The sequence below is a fragment of the Canis lupus genome, chromosome 28 (assembly GCF_003254725.2).
Source record: "Canis lupus dingo isolate Sandy chromosome 28, ASM325472v2, whole genome shotgun sequence".
NCBI lineage: Eukaryota > Metazoa > Chordata > Mammalia > Carnivora > Canidae > Canis > Canis lupus.
This window is the reverse complement of record NC_064270.1, coordinates 1956947-1978949: the sequence shown is the minus strand read 5'-3', so window position 1 is coordinate 1978949 and position 22003 is coordinate 1956947. Positions and strand designations below refer to the sequence as shown.

The 22003-nt window shown below is 40.4% G+C and overlaps 1 protein-coding gene across 17 annotated transcripts in view; it reads right to left on the bottom strand.

The window, feature by feature from the left end:
* The window catches only part of LOC112671991 (WASH complex subunit 2), a 55562-nt gene that overhangs the window by 18436 nt on the left and 15123 nt on the right, over window positions 1-22003 (bottom strand). For 6 of the 17 annotated variants that reach the window (XM_035707887.2, XM_035707891.2, XM_035707895.2 and 3 more), the window contains exons 9-21: window positions 21693-21803; window positions 21049-21136; window positions 20460-20531; window positions 19641-19759; window positions 19138-19198; window positions 17850-17909; window positions 17275-17472; window positions 15233-15340; window positions 14340-14461; window positions 12609-12695; window positions 9248-9349; window positions 6406-6537; window positions 3057-3220 (exon numbers count right to left, since the gene is read on the bottom strand). In XM_035707887.2, coding sequence (XP_035563780.1) covers window positions 3057-3220; window positions 6406-6537; window positions 9248-9349; window positions 12609-12695; window positions 14340-14461; window positions 15233-15340; window positions 17275-17472; window positions 17850-17909; window positions 19138-19198; window positions 19641-19759; window positions 20460-20531; window positions 21049-21136; window positions 21693-21803 — 1424 coding nt within the window. The remainder of the gene's footprint in view (window positions 1-3056; window positions 3221-6405; window positions 6538-9247; window positions 9350-12608; window positions 12696-14339; window positions 14462-15232; window positions 15341-17274; window positions 17473-17849; window positions 17910-19137; window positions 19199-19640; window positions 19760-20459; window positions 20532-21048; window positions 21137-21692; window positions 21804-22003) is intronic. The other 11 variants (XM_025466361.3, XM_025466372.3, XM_025466373.3 and 8 more) reach the window with 6 other exon arrangements.

Sequence of the window (22003 nt, the reverse complement as noted above, 5' to 3'; positions counted from 1 at the left end):
TTGCACTGTTGGTGGGAATGTGAACTGGTGCAGCCACTCTGGAAAACTGTGTGGAGGTTCCTCAAAGAGTTAAAAACAGAACTGCCCTACAACCCAGCAATTGCACTGCTGGGGATTTACCCCAAAGATACAGATGTAGTGAAACACCGGAACACCTGCACCCCAGTGTTTATAGCAGCAATGTCCACAATAGCCAAACCATGTACGGAGCCTCGGGTCCATCGAAAGATGAATGGATAAAGAAGATGTGGTCTATGTATACAATGGAATATTCCTCAGCCATTAGAAATGACAAATACCCACCGTTTGCTTCAACATGGATGGAACTGGAGAGTATTATGCTGAGTGAAATAACTCAATCAGAGAAGGACAAACATTCTATGTCTCATTCATTTGGGGAACATAAAAATTAGTGAAAGAGAATAAAGGGGAAAGGAGAGAAAATGAGTGAAAATATCAGTGAGGGTGACAGAACACAAGAGATACCTAACTCTGGGAAATGAACGAGGGGTAGTGAGTGGAAAGGGAGGTGGGCGGGGGGTTGGGGTGACTGGGTGATGGCACTGAGGGGGGCACTTGGCGGGAAGAGCACTGGGTGTTATGCTATATGTTGACAAAATGAACTCCAATTAAAAAAAAAAAAAAAAACAAACTCTATCAGATGCCAAAAGAATACCAGAAACCTCATTAAATAGCTACAGCAGAACATCTTATGCATGATTTTCTGAACAAGTTATTTCTAAAAACAAAACAAAACACCAAACCAACCCACAAAAAATATGTGATAACAGATTCTGAACAGGACTACAACAAAAAACAAAAGGGTCCTAACCTTGGCCCTCATTCCACACACTGAGCAACTGCTGGTTAAATTTAGGCCTCCTAGGGCATCTGGGAAGCCTGCTTCTTTCTCCCTCTGCCTGTGTCTCTGTCTCTCTGTGTTTCTCATGAATAAACAAAATCTTAAAATTAACTGATTAACTAATTAATTTGGGTTTCCTTGTGGAGCTCTGTCCTCAGAAGAAAAATGCTGCTCAGTCAACTAAGGTATTTCTCACCATAAATAACAAGTTACATTTTTTGACTTGAAAGGTACAGACATCAGCAAGCATAAAGATAAACACAGAGCCTATGGCCTAAACCAGGACACTTCATTTTTTTTTTAAAGATTTTATTTATTTATTCATGAGAGACACATAGAGGCAGAGACATAGGCAAAAGGATAAGCAGGCTCCATGCAGGGAGCCTCATGCAGGACTTGATCCCGGGACCCCAGAATCATGCCCTGAGCTGAAGGCAGACGCCCACCCACTGAGCCACCCAGGCGTCCCAAAACCAGGACACTTCTGAGAGTGACAGAGAAATTAATAGTCATGCTAGAATGATAGGTACAAAGCAAGACTGTGCAGGTATGTCAGGACACTTGAGTGCCCTGCTCACAAGGCAGCATTTCACAACTTTGTTAGAGTCATAGAGCTTCTTTCTTTAGAATGGTTTTGAGATACAATTTACACACCATAAAATTTACTCTTTACAATATAATACACAAATCACTGGTTTTTAGTATAGCTGGAATTGTGCAACTATCACTATGATCTAATTTCCCAGTATTGGGCAACCCCAGTGGTTTAGCAGTTTAGCGCCACCTTCAGCCCGGGGCCTGATCCTGGAGACCCCGGATCCAGTCCCATGTCTGGCTCCCTGCATGGAGCCTGCTTCTCCCTCTGCCTGTGTCTCTGCCTCTCATGAATAAATAAAGAAAATCTTTAAAAATAATAATAATAATTTCTCACTATTTCCATCAACTCAGAACGAACCCCCATGCCTGTTAAAAGTCTCTCCCAATTTTCCTGGCTCCTCAGCCCCAGGCAAACACTAATTTACTTTCTGTCTCTACAGATATATCTGTTCTGGACATTATATGGAACCATACATGTGGTCCTCTGTGACTGGCTGCTTTTTTTTTTTTTTTTTTTTTTTTTATTTATGATAGTCACACAGAGAGAGAGAGAGGCAGAGACACAGGCAGAGGGAGAAGCAGGCTCCATGCACCGGGAGCCCGATGTGGGATTCGATCCCGAGTCTCCAGGATCGCGCCCTGGGCCAAAGGCAGGCGCCAAACCGCTGAGCCACCCAGGGATCCCGACTGGCTGCTTTCGATTAACAAAAATACTTAAGGTTCATCCATGTTGTAGCACGTATCAATATTTTATTCCTTCTTATTGTTAAGAGTCCATCGTATGGAGATAACACATTTTTTTAATCCTGTCATCAGTTGATGGGATGTTTGGCTTGTTTCCATTTTTGGCTACTATGAATAATGCTGCAAAGAACATCATACACAAGTTTTGGGGTAGACCTATTTTTCATTCCTCTTGAGCATCTACCTAAGAGTGAAATTAAATCATATAGTAACTCCACATTTAACTTTTTAAGGAACTGCTGATTTCCAAAGTGGCACTATTTTACATTGTCACCACTGTGTAAGGGCTCCAATTCTTCCACATGCTCTCCTACACTTGCTATTGTCTGTAAAAGCAGCATGTTTACACCACTAACACCGCTCATGTTCAGTCTACAAAATGTCCTCAACTTTAGTCCAAGTATTCATGTGGAGGACCACCCAGATCAGCAAGTGTGACACAGCACTACCCTGCAGAGAACCATCCTTCTAATAGGATATTTTCAATGCTGAGTATATTTCCATTCACATGCAAAATTTAACTCAGACCAAACTTTATATTCTATAGGGTATCCCAGAAGAAGAACAAAAACAAAAGACAACAAACTGCACTTAAATCCCTAGCAAACAAAAATAATATTTAGGGGTTAAAAAAATAATAAGTAGAAGAAATTAGGTAAATCCACTAAGAAAAACATTAACCAGTATGGTGGGGGGGAAATATCTTACAAGTGAAAATCAAAGATGTTCTCCCTTGTATGACTATAATGAATGATTATCATGTCACCCCAAGTAACTGACATCCTGCAAATCAAATACATTTACTTGTTAACACAGACACTGGTTAAAGGATTTCTTACAATGACTATCTCACCTATCCTTTGCAACAGCAAACAGATCATCTTCATCATCCTCCTCAAAGAGGCTGGTCTTTTTGAGAGCCTTGGCATCCTGTTCCTGAGTGGTGCCAGAGTCCTTATGTTTAGACCTGTTATCAGACGCGGAGTTCCTCTGTGAATCAGTAATATTCCACTGGTCCTTAAAATATAAAACACACATTAAAATCCAGTGGCAATTCAGACCAAGGAACCTGGAAGTAAAATGAAATTTATACTCATTAAACTATATTTAAACTAAGTATTTTTTTAATAATAAATTTATTTTCTATTGGTGTTCAATTTGCCAACATACAGAATAACACCCAGTGCTCATCCCATCAAGTGCCCCCCTCATTGCCCGTCACTCATTCACCCCCACCCCCCCGCCCTCCTCCCCTTCCACCACCCCTAGTTCGTTTCCCAGAGTTAGGAGTCTTCATGTTCTGTCTCCCTTTCTGATATTTCCTACCCATTTCTTCTCCCTTCCCTTCTATTCTCTTTCACTATTATTTATATTATTAAACTAAGTGCATCATTCTTGAAAATGTTCATTTCTGGGACTTTTCTTTGAACTCAAATTTAGACAGCTAAGTTCTTTGACCTCACAGACCTTCTGCCCTCCTCCATCACATTATGTTTCTCTCCCCTCTATGGTTCTGTTTTGGGTTAGGACAAGGGAAATTGTCTAGCTTAGCAGATTCAAACTTATTTATGGAGGAGAATGAGAAGAAAAAGGAATGTCAAAAAAGAAAATCAGTAACACTCAACTTTGGAGGAAAATGATATTTTAACGATCCTAAAACAGGCTGGAAAAATGTATAAAAAGCTCAAGCAATGTACATATAAACAAAACACAATGAAAGCTGCTAGTGACCCTTTTACCACAAAAGTCTGAATCTGACCTTTGGAAAGCATTTAAGGGAACCCCACCTGGCTATACTCTCACTTCTTCAAATATAGGAATTCCTCATACACTTATACACTAGAAGTGTAATTTATAGTTACACTTCCTTAAGTGGTCCTTTGGTCTCTAGAGACTAGTTTCACAAATCACAGTGAGGTCCATAAGCAGTACATATTATGATACAGAATTCTGGTTCTACCCCAGACTTTCTAAATCAGAGCCTACATTCATAACAGGATGCCCAGGTGATTTCTTCACATGTCGTGGTTTGGGAAGTGCTCCTCTAGTGTAGTGAGACAATCCCAGGAAACCTTTAGGAAATTCCAGGGACAAGCCATACACCAAACCACTTAATGGAAAATCTACAGCAGAATTAAGTAAAAGTACTCTTTAAAGTTTTCCAGGTGATTCCAATGGGTAGCCAAGGTTGAGAGTCACTGGTCTAGAATCCTAGTTATCTTTATTCGGCCTGTGCTGTTGTTCCCAACTTTAGCTAATATGATTGACCCTTGAACAACACGACTTTGAACTGCATATGGATTTTTTCAATAAATATATGTACAGTACTATAAAGGTATTATCCCTTCCTTATGATCTTAACATTTTCTTTTCTTTAACTTGCTTTATTGTAAGAATACAGTGCATAATACAGGTAACGTATAAGAATACAGTGCATAATACATGTAACCTATAAAATATGTGTTAAAAACTGTTTATGTTATTGGTAAGGCTTCCAGTCAACAGTAGGCTATTGATAGTTTTTGGAGAGTCTGAAGTTATACGTCAATTTTCAACTACAGGGACTCCTGGGTGGCTCAGTAACTGAGCACCTGCCTTAGGCTCCGGTCATGATCCCAGAGTCCTGGGATCAAGTCCCGTATCAGGTTCTCACAGGGAGCCTGCTTCTCCCTCTGCCTATGTCTCTGTCTCTCTCTCTCTCTCTGCGTCTCTTATGAATAAATAAATTAAAGTAAAATCTTTAAAATTTTCAACTACACAGGAGGTCAGTGCCTCTAATTCCCACACTGTCAAAAAAGTCAACTGTATTTTTATTTTCCCTGAACCACTATAATACTGTGCAGGAAATATTCCACAGATCGTTGGCCATTATTACAGCAAGAACAACCACTAACAATGCTAGAATAAAAAAAAAAAAAAAAGGACAATCCATCAACTCGGATGTTTGAGTAGGAAAAAGCAAATTGTATTGTATCATAAGTTGCTTCCAACAAAAAAATTAATATGTCTATAATTTCTCTATCCATATCATACCTTCATAACTTGCCTACAATGTTAAAATAAAGAAAAGCAATTACTACAATGCAGGAAGGTTTTTAATGCTCAGGGTTTGTAATGTTATATTTAAGGTCTTTTTCTGTACAGCTAAATCAGCAGCTAAGCCATATTCACTACTGGCTTTGCTAATTTGTATCTAGATAGTAAATAGAAATATTATTAAAACTCATTAAAAAACAAACAAACAGGGGGCACCTGGGTGGCTTAGTCAGTTAAGTATCTGCCTTTGGCTCAGGTCATAATCTCATCAAGCCCTGCATTGGGCTCCCTGCTCAGTAGTGAGTCGTTATCTCTCCCCCTACACCTCTCCCTGCTCATGATTGTGCATGTGCCCATGCGTGCTCTCTTTCTCTTTTATTTTTTTTAGTATTTTATTTATTTATTCATGAAAGACACTGAGAGAGAGAGAGAGAGAAAGAGAGAGAGAGAGAGAGGCAGAGACACAGGCAGAGGGAGAAGCAGGCTCTATGCAGGGAGCCTGATGCGGAACTCAATCCCAGGACTCCAGGATCATGCCCTGGGCCGAAGGCAGGTGCTAAACTCTGAGCCACCTGGGCTGCCCTCTCTTTCTCTTTTAAAAAAGAAAAAAGACTCATTAGAAAGGGAGTTAAGGGGCAGCCCCGGTGGCCCAGTGGTTTAGCACCGCCTTCGGTCCAGGGCGTGATCCTGGAGACCTGGAATCGAGTCCCATGTCAGGCTCCCTGAATGGAACCTGCTTCTCCCTCTACCTATGTCTCTGACTCTCTCTCTGTATCTGTCATGAATAAATAAATAAAATTTTTAAAAAAAGGGGGGGAGAGTTAAACTTGCATAGGCTATTCCTACCATGTATAGCTATACTTCTTTATTAATTAAATGTAATGATCATTTAACAATATAAAACCTAACTCATTTGTATTAGCATATAATTTGAGGGGCATACTTAGTTTGTTCTCAACTGTTCTGAAAACATTAATCTTTAAGTTAATATACTATACTAAATATCTTTCTTCCAGAGAAAAAAGAGACAATTTCATGAAAACAGTCTTTTGTGACTAAACAGTGGACAGAAAACAGGTAGGAAAAGAAAATGTTTGGGATAGCCATAACTCCTCAATCCCATCAAACCACCTCCTGCTCTTCTCTAGGGGAGGCTTTCAACCCACCTCCTCATCACTGCTGAACAGCAAGGCAGATGCTTTCTTCCTGGAAGGCTCAGATGGTTTAGCTTTCTCTTGGCTCTGAGTTAGAAGAAATGATGACTGCTTCTTAGCAGTTGTTGCCCCAAAAAGATTATCCTGGGAAAACAAATGGCAGAAGAGTATGACAACTTCATACACATAAAACAAAAAACAAGACAATTTTCCATGTCAAACTGTTAAAGAGTAAGTCTCTGGTCAAGGACAGAATATATACAAGAGGGAAAAAAAAAAAATCACAAAATGCCAGTAATCCCACTTCTCTCTTATGTATAATCCTAAAGCAACAGTATGTAATCTTCTCTAACTGTATTCTCCACTCACAGAAGGTAAACAGACCACATGGAACTCAAAGGCAAAGTCCTGGGAGTGAGCAGGAGGAGGGTAACTTAAGGACCAAGTCACAGAAAAGGAGGAAACCTGGCCCCACTCAGGCCTGCTGTGGGTGGACCCTTGTCTTCATCACAGAGAGCAGTCCAGCTTGTGTGGCAGCCAACAATTCACACACCTTTCTATAAATTAGAAACCAGAGGACTGGTTTAACAGAAATTGGGAGTTTTCTCCACTCTTTCACACTTAAAAAGACACACACTGGGATAGAGCAAAGGCATGTTTCTGGTTAATTTTAGAAAGATAATATGAACATAAAAAACAGTTTACAAAATAAAATCAATGGCCTCCTAAAAAGCCGATTCTCATAGGTTCAAAGACATTTGTTGATTTTTATTATAGTCAAACATTCCAAAAGTTACTATTAAAGTATTTTCTTTAAGGTAATAGAAACAAATTTATCAGAAAGCCTGAACCCGAGTTAGACAGAAAAACACTCTTAACAAAATACTACAGCAGATGAATAGTCCTGAAATGTAAAAATTCGATAAAGGGAGCCCTCAAGCAGAGTGTGGGAAGGTAGGAAAGGCCATGAGAAAAATGAACTGGCATTTATAAAGACTCTAATGACAAGAATAAATATTTCCTATGCACTTACTATGTGCCAGACACAGTGCCAAGAGCTGTACATGAGTTGTTTCAGCTGCCAAAATGACTCTATATACTATTAAGCCATATAAGATTTGAAATTTTTTAACTCTTTTTAACTCCACACAGTTTTCCAGAATGGCTGTACCAGTTCACATTCCCACCAACAGTGCAAGAGGGTTCCCCTTTCTCCACATCCTCTCCAACATTTGTTGTTTCCTGCCTTGTTAATTGTCACCATTCTCACTGGTGTGAGGTGGTATCTCATTGTGGTTTTGATGTGTATTTCCCTGATGGCCAATGATGCGGAGCATTTTCTCATGTGCGTGTTGGCCATGTCTATGTCTTCCTCTGTGAGATTTCTGTTCATGTCTTCTGCCCATTTCATGATTGGATTGTTTGTTTCTTTGCTGTTGAGTTTAAGAAGTTCTTTATAGATCTTGGATACTTTATAGATCTTAGCCCTTTATCTAAAAATAGAACTGTCCTACAACCCAGCAATTGCACTGCTGGGGATTTACCCCAAACATACAGATGCAGTGAAATGCCGGAACACCTGCACCCCAATGTGTCTAGCAGCAATGTCCACAATAGCCAAACTGTGGAAGGAGCCTCGGTGTCCACCGAAAGATGAATGGATAAAGAAGCTGTGGTATATGTATACAATGGAATATTACTCAGCCATTAGAAACGACAAATACCCACCATTTGCTTCGATGTGGATGGAACTGGAGGGTATTATGCTGAGTGAAATAAGTCAATTGGAGAAGGACAAACATTATATGGTCTCATTCATTTGGGGAATATAAAAAATATTGAAAGGGTATAAAAGGGAAAGGAGAGAAAAAGAGAAAATGAGTGGGAAATATCAGAGAGGATGACAGAACATGAGAGACACCTAACTCTGGGAAATTAACAAGGGGTAGTGGAAGGTGAGGTGGGCGGGGAGTTGGGGTGACTGGGTGACACGCACTGAGGGGGGCACTTGATGGGATGAGCACTGGGTATTATGCTATATGTTGGCAAATTGAACTCTAATAAAAAAAAAATTAAAAAAAAATATTTGAAAGTTTAAGTTATTTGCCCAAGGTCCTGATCTGCAAGTGAATGCAGGGTCTGGTGCCAAAGCCCATGAGGTTGGCCACTGCAGAGTAGTGCACAAGAAGGAAGGTTTAGTTTGTCTTCCCTCTTATTGCCTTCCCCCACCTTGCTCTCTAATCCTTGGTAGAAAAGAAAAACAAGGTAAGGACATGGCTGTTGTTGTCTCTTTATTTACACTTTATCCAAGACATTCTCGTCAGTCATTGGGTATAACAAAGATCCATCCCCTGAAAAGTGTTTCTTAAAGGCAGATTTTTAAAATGAAATCTGCAAAGCCTTCCATAACAGCTGGGTCAAGAATTTAATGTCCCTGGGGTGCCTGGGTGACTCAGTCGGTTAAGAATCTGCCTTTGGCTCAGGTCATGATCCTGGGGTCCTGGGATCGACCCCACATCGGGCTCCCTGCTCAGGAGGGAGTCTGTTTCTCCCTCTCCTTCTGCACAACCCCCAGCTCGTGTACACTCACTCTGTCTCTCCCTCTCTCTCATCTTCTCTCAAATAAAGAAAATATTTAAAATAATAATAATCTAATGTCCTGCCTATTGTACAGCTAGGAGTCAAAGGAGTCACTGAGAGAGAAAAACTAAAATATTTTTGTTATGTAAACCTCAGATGGTTGGACTGCCTCCCTATGACCTTGTATCACTGTATGAGCCTCCACCTATAAAGCTACACCAGCAATGGTTTTCAACTCTTCAAAAACTTATCTTACATTGCAATAAGTGTTTACCTCTTCATCATCATCATCAAAAAGCGAGACCGACGTGGGGAGTTTGCTAGGCAGCAGAGATGCATCTTTTGACTTACTCACATTTTGAGAAGAAAACAAATCCTGTTGGATCAAGATTAAAGTTCCTGGTTAACAAGACAGATCAGCTTTTAAAGTGCCAGTTAAATATAAAACATTGAAGACTATGACATGATGGTTGCATGAGTCTGGGTCTCTTTGTGAGAGGGAAGCTGGCTGAGACCATGTGTCAGTTTGTCCTAGTGGGTGCAGTACGGATGCCCACATGTAAGAAGAGGCCCACGTGGAACTCCAAGAGGCTTCACTGGAACTCTGAGGTTTCTAAACTCCCAAGTGGAAAACAATTTCCAATCAATCTCTTATTGTGCTAGAAAAGTAAAATGACTTCTTTGTCCAAAGAATCAGAGAGATTAAAAAGATCCAATAGTGGCCAGCCCCGGTGGCTCAGCGGTTTAGCGCCACCTCCTTCAGCCCAGGGCCTGATCCTGGAGACCCAGGATCGAGTCCCACGTTGGGCTCCCTGCATGGATCCTGCTTCTCCCTCTGCCTGTGTCTCTGCCTCCTTCTCTCTCTCTGTATCTCTCATTAATAAATAAAATTTAAAAAAAAAGATCCAATAATGGAAGAGGACACTAGATTCCCAATTACTGCACTATGTTTTATTTACTACTTTAATTATATTTATCTACTTGAATTATAGCTAAGAGTATTCTACTTGAACTATAGCTAAGAGTTGTTAGCAAAAAATCTGGTAGACTCTGAAGAAACTCAAAATGTGACAGTGTCAGCCTATGATGCAAATTGAGCTACATGAACCAGAAACATAAAATTGGGACACCTATCCCCTTAGGACAGAAACATCAATAGCCAAGGGCCAGACAATTGAATAGGACAAGAACATAGTTTCTGAGACCTCTCTAGAGAATTTCTTTTTATTATGGCATCAATGCCTACTCTCAAACATAGACCTAATGAATTCCTTAACTGCGAAGAGGTTTCCTCCGCCCAGTGGATTCGCCTGGGCTCCATGGAGTCCCACAGGTCTTCTGAGGTAAAGAGGCCACAAAGGGGGAACCACAGGCTCCCATGCCTCTCCTGAATTTTACACATTGCCAAGATTTCACTCTTATACTTTTCCTTGTCTAAGCACCCCAACAATTATCTGATAAAAACACTCTATGACAATGCACACAGGACAAAGTCTTTTGTAGTAGCTGTGAAACCTGTCTGCAAATTGTTATACACTCCTATCATCAAGAACTAGAGTCTGCATCCCCACCCTGGAATGCAGGCCTTTGTGATTGCCTCAACAACACTGACTTCCAAGGCTAGTTTACAAAGGGCAAGATAGCCTCTGCACAGCTCTCTGGGGAATCTCACTTCGAAGCCCTGCGCCACCATATTAAGAACCCTCCTTCCCTGCAGGTGCTGGGAGACCACATAAAGATGGAGGGGTGCCCCTAGAGCCCCAGTTGTTTCAGTCTTTCCCACCCAGCCACCTTCAGACTGGAACGATACAAGAGACCCTAACTGACAAGTCCCTGGCTGAACCCAGTCCATTTATAGAACCATAAAAGAAATAAGAAATCCTACTGGTGTTTGAAGTTACTGAGTTTGAGAGGAATTTATTTCATAGTAATAAGGAACTGAAACACCTTTTAAGTCATTAAAATTGTTCACATTTGGTTTTTGCGTGTAGTCGACAACTATTATTGGCTTATCAAGTGCCACGCACTAGCCTAAGTGTGCAAGATATGAGGAGGAAATAAAACATCCTGTCCTGGGCAGCCTGGGTGGCTCAGTGGTTTAACGCCACCTTCGGCCCAGGTTGTGATCCTGGAGACCCGGGATCGAGTCCCACATTGGGCTCCCTGCATGGAGCCTGCTTCTCCCTCTGCCTGTGTCTCTGCCTCTCTCTCACTCTGTATCTATCATGAATAAATAAAATCTTTAAAAAATTTTAAAAAAAATAAAAAAATAAAAAAAAAAATAAAACATCCTGTCCTCATGGAACTTACACTAGTTGGGATTGAGATAATGAACAAGTACACATGATATGTCACATGGCAACATACATGGTAGAGAAAAGAGCAGAAGAGAAGGCAAGGAATGCAGCGTGGTGTGTGCTAGCAGGTTCGCAATCATGCAAAGGATCATCAGGGGAGGCGTCAAAAAAACTGTAAAAAGTAAGGAAGCAAGGTATCCAGATTCTGGGAAGAGCACTCCTAGAAGGCTGGAGTCCGTGCAGGTGTGCTTGATGATAAGGAAGCTGGGAGCATGGGATGAGACCAGAGTGCGAGGCCCCACCATGCTGTGTTCATATTGTCAGGAGTTTGGCTTAACTGGAGTTTGGCTAATTCCTATCTTCTGTACACTAGCTGTCAATGAAATATAAGCCTCACAGGTTTTATTTACATCAGGAGCAATCACTCCACTTCCAAAGAGTTATATGTCCATCCTGGCTGTTAGTGTAAAGTAACCACAAAAGCTTAATCCAGAGTTCATAATTTCTTGAAGTTACAAGTAAATTTCTGCCATGTTCATATAATTTTCTGTGAAGGGGATTTATAATTGCCCATTATTCTCAGACAGGTCTCTGATCCCCTAAAGGCTCAGACTGAAATAAGTTCTAAAAGGACCTAGGCCTGTGAGAGATAAAGCAATGACAGTTCTGAGACAGGTGCTGTGGAAAGCACAATGGAAAGAGGTTTCCAGACAGGAGCCTTCAAGGACTGAGGCTGTCTGCAAGCACTGCCAGCCCATAAACTGTTACTGGTCACAAGATAAATGGCTATGCCAGAATACATATCACTCTGGCACTAAGCCTACTATCCAATGAGACTACTGAAAAAGGAAACTGTGTTGATTTCTGTTCTGGTACAAGTACCTCACTGCATTGTGGATCAACAAAGAGCCTTAAATTTGAGCATCCTGAAGAGGGTATTTTCTTCCCAAGAGATGCGCCAGATTAAAAACCAACAGTGAGAAATATTACTACACATACTGCTTTCTAAACACCAGGTGTTCCCAACACATTAATTTCAAAGAAAGAAATATTTAATAAAAGGTCTTCTACCTCTACTAATAAAACCTTGATTTAGAAATACTTTCTGTTGGGATACTGGGTGGCTCAGTGGTTGAGTGTCTGCCTTTGGCTTGGGTTGTGAACCCAGGGTCCGGGGATCAGCTTCCAGCAGGGAGCCTGCTTCTCCCTCTGCCTACGTCTCTGCCTCTCTCATGAATAAAATCTTAAAAAAAAAAAAAAAAAAAAAAAAAAAAGAAAGGAATACTTTCTGTTATATCCAAAGACTAACTCCCAGAACTAATAAAGAGAATTCCTTACCTCAGAGTCATCTTCGTCTGAAAATAAACCTTTTTGAGTCTTTGTTTCTGGCAAGAGCTTGGAATTTTTGCTGGAAGGAAGGGTAACCTTCATTGGAAAAAAATAAAAACAAAAAACTGAGAATTTAACAAATAAGATAACTATAAATGAGGGGGTTTATAAAATTTTTTAATTTTACTTGAATTCAATTAACATATAATGTATTGTTGGTTTCAGAGCTGGAGGTCAGTGATTTATCAGTATTACATAACACCCAGTGCTCAAACATTCATTTAGAAAATACACGGAGTCTCTGCTAGGATAAGCCACTAAGCCATGTGCCACGGAAATAAAGATGCTGTGGACCTTAAACATGTAAAGAGAATTAATGCAAAAGAAGAATCATGAGAGGGGCGCCTAGGCAGCTCAGTCAGTTAAGCATCTGCCTTCTGCTCAGGTCATGATCTCAGAGTCCTGGGATTGAGCCCTGCATCGGGCTCCCTGCTCAGTGGGGAATCTGTTTCTCCCTCTCCTTCTGCCTGCTGCTTCCCTTACTTGTGTGCTCTCTCCCTCTGTCAATAAATAAAATCTTAAAAAAGAATCATGAGAAAGAATTTTAAAACTGGCATAAGTTAGGAAAAAAGAAGCAATTCTTTGATAAAGTAAATTTCTCAGGACAAAGCCTGGACACAGGAAATGGTAGAATAGAAGCAAGGACTCTCCAGGCAGAGGGAACCTCATGAGAAGAGAAAAACAAGTTCAGCCAGAGGGCACATCTGGTGGATCAGAGTATTCAGTACACAAATGAGATATGCACAGTTGGAGCCAACACAGGAAGACCAGCTACCTGTAGGGTCGGCAGTGGGATGGTCAGGGTTTCACAGAAAGTATGTGCTTTAGAAAAGAGGATGGATCAGGGCACCTAGCTGGCTCAGTTGGAAGAGCATGCAACTCTTGATCTCAGGGTCATTTCAAGCCCCACAGTAGGTGTAGAAATTACTTAAATAAATAGGGGCTCCTGGGTGGCTCAATCAGTTAAGCATCCAACTTAATTTTGGCTCGGGTCATGAGCTCAGGGTCCTGGGATCAAGCCCGACATCGGTCTCCATGCCTAGTGGGACTCTGCTTGAGATCCTCTCTCTCCCTCTACCCCATCCCCACATGCAATCATGTGTATATACACACGTTTTATAAAATAAATTAATCTTTAAATAAATAAACTTTTAAAAAGAGAGAAAGAAAGAAGATGGATCAAGCTATGTAGGATACCAAGGAAAGGGACAACAGCCAGAAAAGCTTAAAGGCTGATGGGGATGCATCCTGCTGGCCAAATACAGGTTCATTTCAAACAAAAACAATAATACTAATGGTTTTAAATAGGTAGAACAGAGAATCCTATAGTGATAACTTAAAAAGCAGAAAAGAAAGAGAAGAGAAAGCTCTTGTGTTCCGATTAGAAGAATGTGAGCTAACAGAATAAACGAGAGAATTGGGAAAACATTCTTTGTACCCCTTAACACAATAACTGGTTCAGGAACAGGTCATCAATGGAGGTAAATACCACTAAGCAAGGCAAAATTCAACAATTGCTCAATCTAGGTGGCAGGTATTTGGGTGTTTACTGTATTCTTCTTTCACTTTGCTGTATGCTTGAAAGGAATCATCACTTTCCTCTGGGTTCCAGATGAATTAACAAGATGCCCCAAATCAATACATAACAAGGCTTAACTATGTTGTTTCCTTCCTGCTCACCTTTTTCTCTGCCTTTGCTTTATTTTCATCTGTTTGATTCACTGTGGCTTCTGGCAAAGCAGCTGCTTTTTCTTTGAACAGATCTCCTTCCTCATCATCAAAGATACTGGCAGTGGATTTGACTTTGTCATTAGAAAAGATACCACAGGACAAAATTATACTAAAGTCAAAACTCCCACCACTAAATTCATAAATTAAAAATTCTTCCCCCCTGAGGAATAGAAAAACAATACTATTTTTTGATTAGTTATGAAGCAGTATTAAGTGGACTACATTGGTATTTGTCAAAGAACACAAGAGTAGCTCAAATGAAACACAGGACCAGTGGATTAACTACCTGGCTTACACACTCATCCAAGCAGCAGAGTCCTGTGCTTTAGACTAGCTTGGACTGGCATCAAAGGTAAATAGAGACCTAAAGAAAAAAGATTATTTAAGAAGCAACCACCCTAGGAAATCTGAGAAGTGAGGGTTGGCTCTTCCTTTTAAAAAGTCAAACTACTGGGGTGCCTGGCTGGCTCAGTTAGTAGAACATGTGACTCTTGATCTCAGGGTCTTGAGTTCAAGCTCCACGTTAAGTGTAGAGATTACTTAAAAATAAAATATTTTTCAAAAAGTAATAAAGAGGGGCATCTGGGTGGCTCAGCGATTGAGTGTCTGCCTTTGGCACAGGCTGTGATCCTAGGGTCCTGGGATCGAATCCCAGATCAGGTTCCCTACAGGGAGCCTGCTTCTCCCTCTATCTATGTTTCTGCCTCTGTATCTCTCGTAAATAAATAAATAAAAATCTTAAAAAAAAAAAAAAGTAATAAGTAAAAATTAGAAGTCAATCAACAGAGGCATATAAGAGGAAATACTGGGATTCCTGGGTGGCGCAGCAGTTTAGCGCCTGCCTTTGGCCCGGGGCGTGATCCTGGAGGCCCGGGATCGAGTCCCACGTTGGGATCCCGGTGCATGGAGCCTGCCTCTCCCTCTGCCTGTGTCTCTGCCTCTCTCTCTCTCTGTGACTTTAAATAAATAAATAAATAAATAAATAAATAAATAAATAAATAAATAAATAAATAATAAATAAATAAATAAATAAATAAATAAATAAATAGAAATACTGAAATCTCTCCCATAACTCCACCTGCCCACCCAAACAAGACAGCCATATGGAATAGTTTTTTTTTGGTTTTTTTTTTTTTTGGAATAGTTTAATACACATGTATCTAATTACCTCAAAGGATATACTCCCATACTCACTTTGGTGATTCACAAATAAGGCTATGAATGATAATATAATTCTAATAATATTTCTTATGATTTATGTTTTTCACCCAATGTACCTAGAGAATCTTTCTCATGTCAACATAGACCTCATTCTTTGTAACACTTCATCAAATTCCACTGAACAAGAGAGCAATAATTGACCCTACTGATGAGTACCAAGGTGGTTTCCAGCCTTTCACTACTACATGCACTGCTGTGCAGAATGAGGTGTGTGTCACGAAATAAGAACACTGACTTGTGAATGACCCAGAAGAGCAGCAGCTGTCAACTCATTTGTGATTCTATACCAGTTCTCAACAATACCCACTAGGTAAGAGGCCTACCAGGCCAAGAGAGGCACCACCACCTTTATTTACTGTCATTTTAGTCAGCCCAGATCTGAGTGTTTTATGCATCCATTTGCACACTTTCTTGTTTTTGTTTTTTTAAAGATTTTATTTACTCATTCATGAGAGACAGAGAGAGAGAGAGAGACAGGCAGAGACACAGGCAGAGGGAGAAGTAGGCTCCATAGAAGGAGCCCGACATGGGACTCGATCCCGGGACACCAGGATCACGACCTGGGCCAAAGGCAGTGCGAAACCGCTCAGCCACCCACATTTGCACACTTTCTACACACTTTCTAAAGTACCCAGGTGATAACTTCCCTCAGGTTTCTGCCTCTATCCTTACTTCCACATCTATCACTGGAAGAGGCGCTAAGTTCACAGAATGTGCTTCTCACTGGATCCTGGTCCATCTACTATTTAGGAGGATGGGTCCTTGTCTCATGTTGCTGGAAACTGTTCACCTAGTAGTCTACCCTTCTTTTGTGGAAAAACACCAAGTTTTCCACAGACCAGCAATCTCTGCCCACCACGGAGCCTGTTAGAAATGCAGAATCACAAGCCTCACCTGACAAGAGTCCCAGTAGAGTCATCTGCATATAAACAAACAACTAATTTAAGAAGAGTAACTTCATGAACATATGCGCTTAAATTTGAGAGAAGAAGAAAGGGGAGTACCCACGTAGCCAAGGGGCCAAAAATCCCCACCATATAAAAAAAAGGTCAAGGTTATGTGGGGCTTGGGCAGCCCCAGTGGCTTAGTGTCGCCATAGGCCCAGGGGGTGATACCGGAGACCTGGGATCAAGTCCCACGTCGGGCTCCTTGCATGGAGCCTGCTTCTCCCTCTGCCTTCTGTCTCTGCCTCTCTGTGTGTGTGTGTCTCTCATGAATAAATAAATAAAATCTTTATAAAAAAAAAAAAGGGTTATGTGGGCTTTCTGGCAGAGAGAAGAGAAGCTGGGAATTGAATAGCTAACATGGCATTCTGGTCATATAATTTACTAAGCTCTGCCAGAAGAAAGTAATTAAAACTTCCTCTGTAACTCCAAAGGTCACAACCAGAAATCTTCAGCAGGTATTAGAGGGGAAGATTTCAGATCTCCATAGGACAAATAATCCTAGTAGTTTCCAAAGCAGGAAAGGTTGGTTCAGAAAACAGACCTCTAAGGCACCGCAGACCTCTAAGGCACCACAACTACTGAAGCGGAGATAACACTCGACAGTAATGCTTGAGGAGGGATCTGTTACTGGAAGACAGAACCTGACAAAATTTATGTCCTTCACAGGTCAACATTCTCTCCCTGCCTCAATTCCCAGGAAAAGCTGAAATAGGTACCTGTTTTGGAAGGTTTGCTGCAAGATGCCGCAAAAAAGTCATCATCATCATCATCATCATCATCATCAAAGAGGCCAGAGGGTGCTGGAGGGTAAGAGCTTTTCCCTAGAGTGGGCTGCTCAGGCTTCTGGGGCTCCTTGGGCTTCTGGGGCTCCTTCAATGATGGAACAGAGGTGGTGCCAAACACATCAGTGTCCCCTGTGGGTGGACAGACAGGACAATCACAGCTGTGCGCCAGTGTGGGTAGGTTTCCTGACTCTACAGAACAAAAAAAAAAAAAAAAAGGACCACCCACCAAGAACATTTAGTTTCAGTTCATCCACAGAACACATTAACAGGACCCAATAATCTCCATCCTTCACTGCTATAGAACATCCCATAAGGAAGGAAGGAAGGAAGACAAAGAAGTCCACAGCCATTGATTTCTAAGAGAATATGAGTTAACAGCAGTAAATGAGCTATTCTTGCCCTTTGAAGCTCCTCCTACTCTCCAGCCAGCACTTAGATGACAACTGAAAAAAATGACAAAACAGTACTTATTTGGTCTTTAAAAAACAAACCCTAAGTCATGATACCTAAAAACAAAGAAACAGCTCCTGCTGGGATTTTCTTTCCAGGTTTGGAGGATGAAGACACTAAAAATGAGAAAGAATAACCATATCAGAAAAAAATGACCTTACTGAAATATGTATAACACAATACAGAGCTACTTGGAAACCTTTTAAAACTAATTTTTCCAGGGCGCCTGGGTGGCTCAGTCAGTCAAGCATCCATCTTCAGCTCAGGTTATGATCCCCAGGTCCTGGGATCCAGTCCCACACTAGGCTTCCTGCTCAGCAGGAATCCTGCTCCTCCCTCTCCTTCTTCCTCCTCCCACTGCTTGTGCTTTCTCTCTCTCAAATCAACAAATAAGGTTTTTTTTTAAAAAGCAACATATTTTTCCTAAAAGAGCCATTTTAAAACGCCTTAGCTTTAACTCAGTCTTCTCTACCCATAGCAGTTTTTTCTTGGTACTAATATAATCTAAGCTGCAGTTCCGATGGCCGATGACTCTGGGTCTGGTCAAACAACAGTGGGGTTGACTGAAGAGGCCAAGGAAGGGGTAAAGCACAAAAGTAAAACCAGAGGCAGAGCAAGCAGGGCTCCGTAACAGTTCTGGCTCTATGTATTCCAATTGGAGAACAAACAAGTAGTAAAGAAGAGCAAAAAAAAAAGTGAGATTATCGATGACAACAAAAATGAAGAGTCATAGTTAAGGAGGGAAACCAGCATCCGCTACTACCAAAAAGCAAGAGAGTGGAGACAGCAGGGCAGCAAGCCAGCCAATATCACTGCAAGCCGAGTTCTGATAACTGATGGCTCATGGACACCACTCACTTCAAATAACTAATCCCCAATTCTCAAGAGCTACCAGACACCTCATGGAATATAATTTGTTAAGATTTTTTTTTTCTTTTTTGTGTGTACTCCACATATGATTCTGATGCACACACACCAGACTATGGAATTACTGACCTCCAATTTAAATGCAGAATTCTACAAGTGTTTCTTTGAATTAAACATGATTAAATTAAAATATTCTCAACACAGCTACAGAGTACTATTCCTGTTCCTATAACCTAAGAAAGCGACAAAGCTGAGATGTAGGTTTACAATGGTACTTTTGCCTTTTCCAAGCCGTGAATGAGTGAAAAATGAGTGAAAAATGAGCTGCTCTTAACTAGATCAAGGTGAGCTAAACAGCTTCCTGCCTAACAAAAAAGCAAGGTGTGTGGAGACAACGTTAGGGCTTCCATCTCCTACTGAGAAGTAAACAGTTTCGGAAATGTGTTCAGGAACAAGAGGAGTCAGTCTCAAACTTACCTGCAGTAACTGAGGTTTGGGCTTCCCGATCTTGAGGGGCTTCTGTGAAGAGGTCACTCTGCTTGTAATAAAGTACAGGACATGACATTTCAAAAAAGCAGAGGAAAATGTAGCTGCATTTGATAATTTCTAAAAAAAGTACCTTATAAGTTTAAAAATACAGATTTATTTTTCTGCCAAAAAGTTAGTTCCAAAGTGAAAACTATGGCAAAACCAGACCCTTAAATAGTTTAGGTCTATTAAATACCAACATGGAAGAAGACAACAGGTAAGGTAAGAAATGACTGCCTGACCAAATTATTCACTGTAAATTACTCACATCCTCTCTCCACCTAACAAAGGGCATCAGGATACAGTATTTTCTCATTTTGTGATTCTTACTTCAAAATCTCCCAAAATATGAGAAAGTAGAAGCAACTTGCAAGTAAGAAGCCATTTTTCCCTACTAACTGTGGGCCCATGACACAACTATAGAGAGTTTCACTAACTACCACAGAACTCACCTCCTCATCCTCATCATCAAAAAGTCCTTTTCCTCCACTGAACAAGCCACCTCGAGAGCCAAATGGGGAGAAATCTTCATCTGTCAGCTTGGGGGGTGCAAATAAGTTGTCCTCTTCATCTAACAAACAGAAAGGGAATGTTTTGTAGGGAGAGTTAAAGAGGAGCTTAAAAATCAAATTTCTAGAGTTAGCCTTTACAACATATCCAAGACCGGCATGGAGAGTATCTAACTATATATAAGGAATACTTGAGTGCCGACAGTCTGAGGAATTTCAAATAAAATTCATTAAACTGTCCACTGAATCCCTTAAAAGGCTCTCTGGGATCCCACCATTAACTCTGTGTATGTCTGAAGCAAGGTGGATTTTCTAGGCGATCCCTCTCATCTAGATTTGTTTCTTCTCAATTACCTTTAAGACCTATCCCATCAAGAATTTGGGGGAAGGAAGAACAGACTGAAAAAGATCTGGAAATTGACACAGTCACAAGTAGGAATATAATGGATGATACTGTTAAATATGAAAGGGTCTGATATATTCTTTATTGAAAATAAATGCTAGAGTCCCTAGTTTGTATACCTCTAGAGAATTCTACAAATGATCACTTATAAAACTTAATAATTCAAATCTTTACAGCATTGTGATTGCACACCCAACTCTTCTCCCAGCATCTCAGCATTCCATTTTTAAATGCTTTGGAAATAAGAATAGAGACAGACCCCATTTGTCAGCGTTTAAAGTGGAGTTCTGTGAATTACGAAAATGCTACTCCTGAACCAAGAGCATCTTAAAATAACAGAATTGAGGGGAAAGGCCTACCATCTGAGGGAGTTCTCCTTTCCTTCTTCTCCTTCAATGTCTTCCAAGGTTTTGCTTCTCCTGGGGACAAGGCTTGAAGAGTATTTTACAATTTTTCACCATACACAGTCTATGTTACACAGTATTTATATACTGACTTTTCATTTTTACCCTTATGACTGTCATCCTTGAGGCTTCTAAGCTAAGAGCAAGACATTCAACTTTGGGTCTCAGCCCTACCTTAGTACTTCACTCAGTACCTCACTCAAACTGAAAGAATTATTCCATCCTGTTAAATCACTAGAATATACTATACAATACATTTGTGTTTAGTCACAATATAGGAGTAAATATTAATCAAGAGATTTCTAATCTGAGGCCTGTGATTCTCTGGGGAATCCTCTGAAACTGCGTATAAACTATTATACAGATGTGAATTTTTCTTGGGGGTTCCACAATATTCAATTAATAAAGAGTCTATAAACCAAAAAAAAAAAAAAAAAAGCCTCTCAATGCCTTAGTGAAATTAACAGGGAAATATGCTCTCAGTGAAGCCCAGCAGAGGGTCCTGCACTTCCCCCCAACCCTGTTAATTCATCTCAATGCTTACTTGTTCGCTCCTCTTCCACCTGGCTTGTAGCTTCCCCTTTGATTCGAGCTGCCAGCTCATCAGCAAATGATGTAGGTCTACTTTTTTTCTATGAGCAGAAAAGATCAAAAGTATCACTTTTTTTATGACAAACTGGCACAGTTTACTTTTGATACCCGACAAAATTACGTAACCAAAGGTAAAGAACTGAACTGATTAAAAATTTAACTAAATGAACTTAAACATATGCACCCTATATACAGACCACTTGAGAAACAGGACTCCCTTCATAGGGAGAAGGGAATAAGTTCCTTATTTGCTTATTTTGTTTAAATACTTCACTTTAAAAAAAAAAAAAAATACTTCACTTTAATCCTGAAAAATCCAAATAAGAAAACCACCATGAGGCACTGAGTGTGGGAAAAGGAGAGGAATATTAAAGTCTTAAAACTTTGGAAATGAATAGATTTTGAATGCTCTGACTGGAACAAGAGAAAGTGGTATTTGTAAGGCAACTAGTGATGCTCAACCATTACTTTCAAAAGTGTAAATGTACAAATATGATGCAAAATGAGATGGTTACAAATATAAATGACAATCAAAGTAATGAGTTCTTGGTGCCATTTCTAAAACTTTGTCAAGAGAGTCACTGTAGTCTTTCTTACAGGTCTAGTATTTTCTTCAGTGTCCTCAATATCTTCCTCCTCCTTCTCAGAATCAGCAAAAATGTCACAACCATCATCATCCTCTTCTTCATCACTCATTTGTGCAGTAGGCTAAGAATATAAACCTTGAGATTAGAACTAGGAAGTAAGGTCAACAAGCTGAAAAAGTGATACTGCCACTTAGACTTTAGGCAAAATGGAGATAGCTTGTCAAACAGGGAGGATGACGATGGTGATGCAGGGAAAGTCCTAAAGCAATAAATGTGCTAGAACAAATAACATACAAGATTTCCTTCCAGTGCAAGTACTAT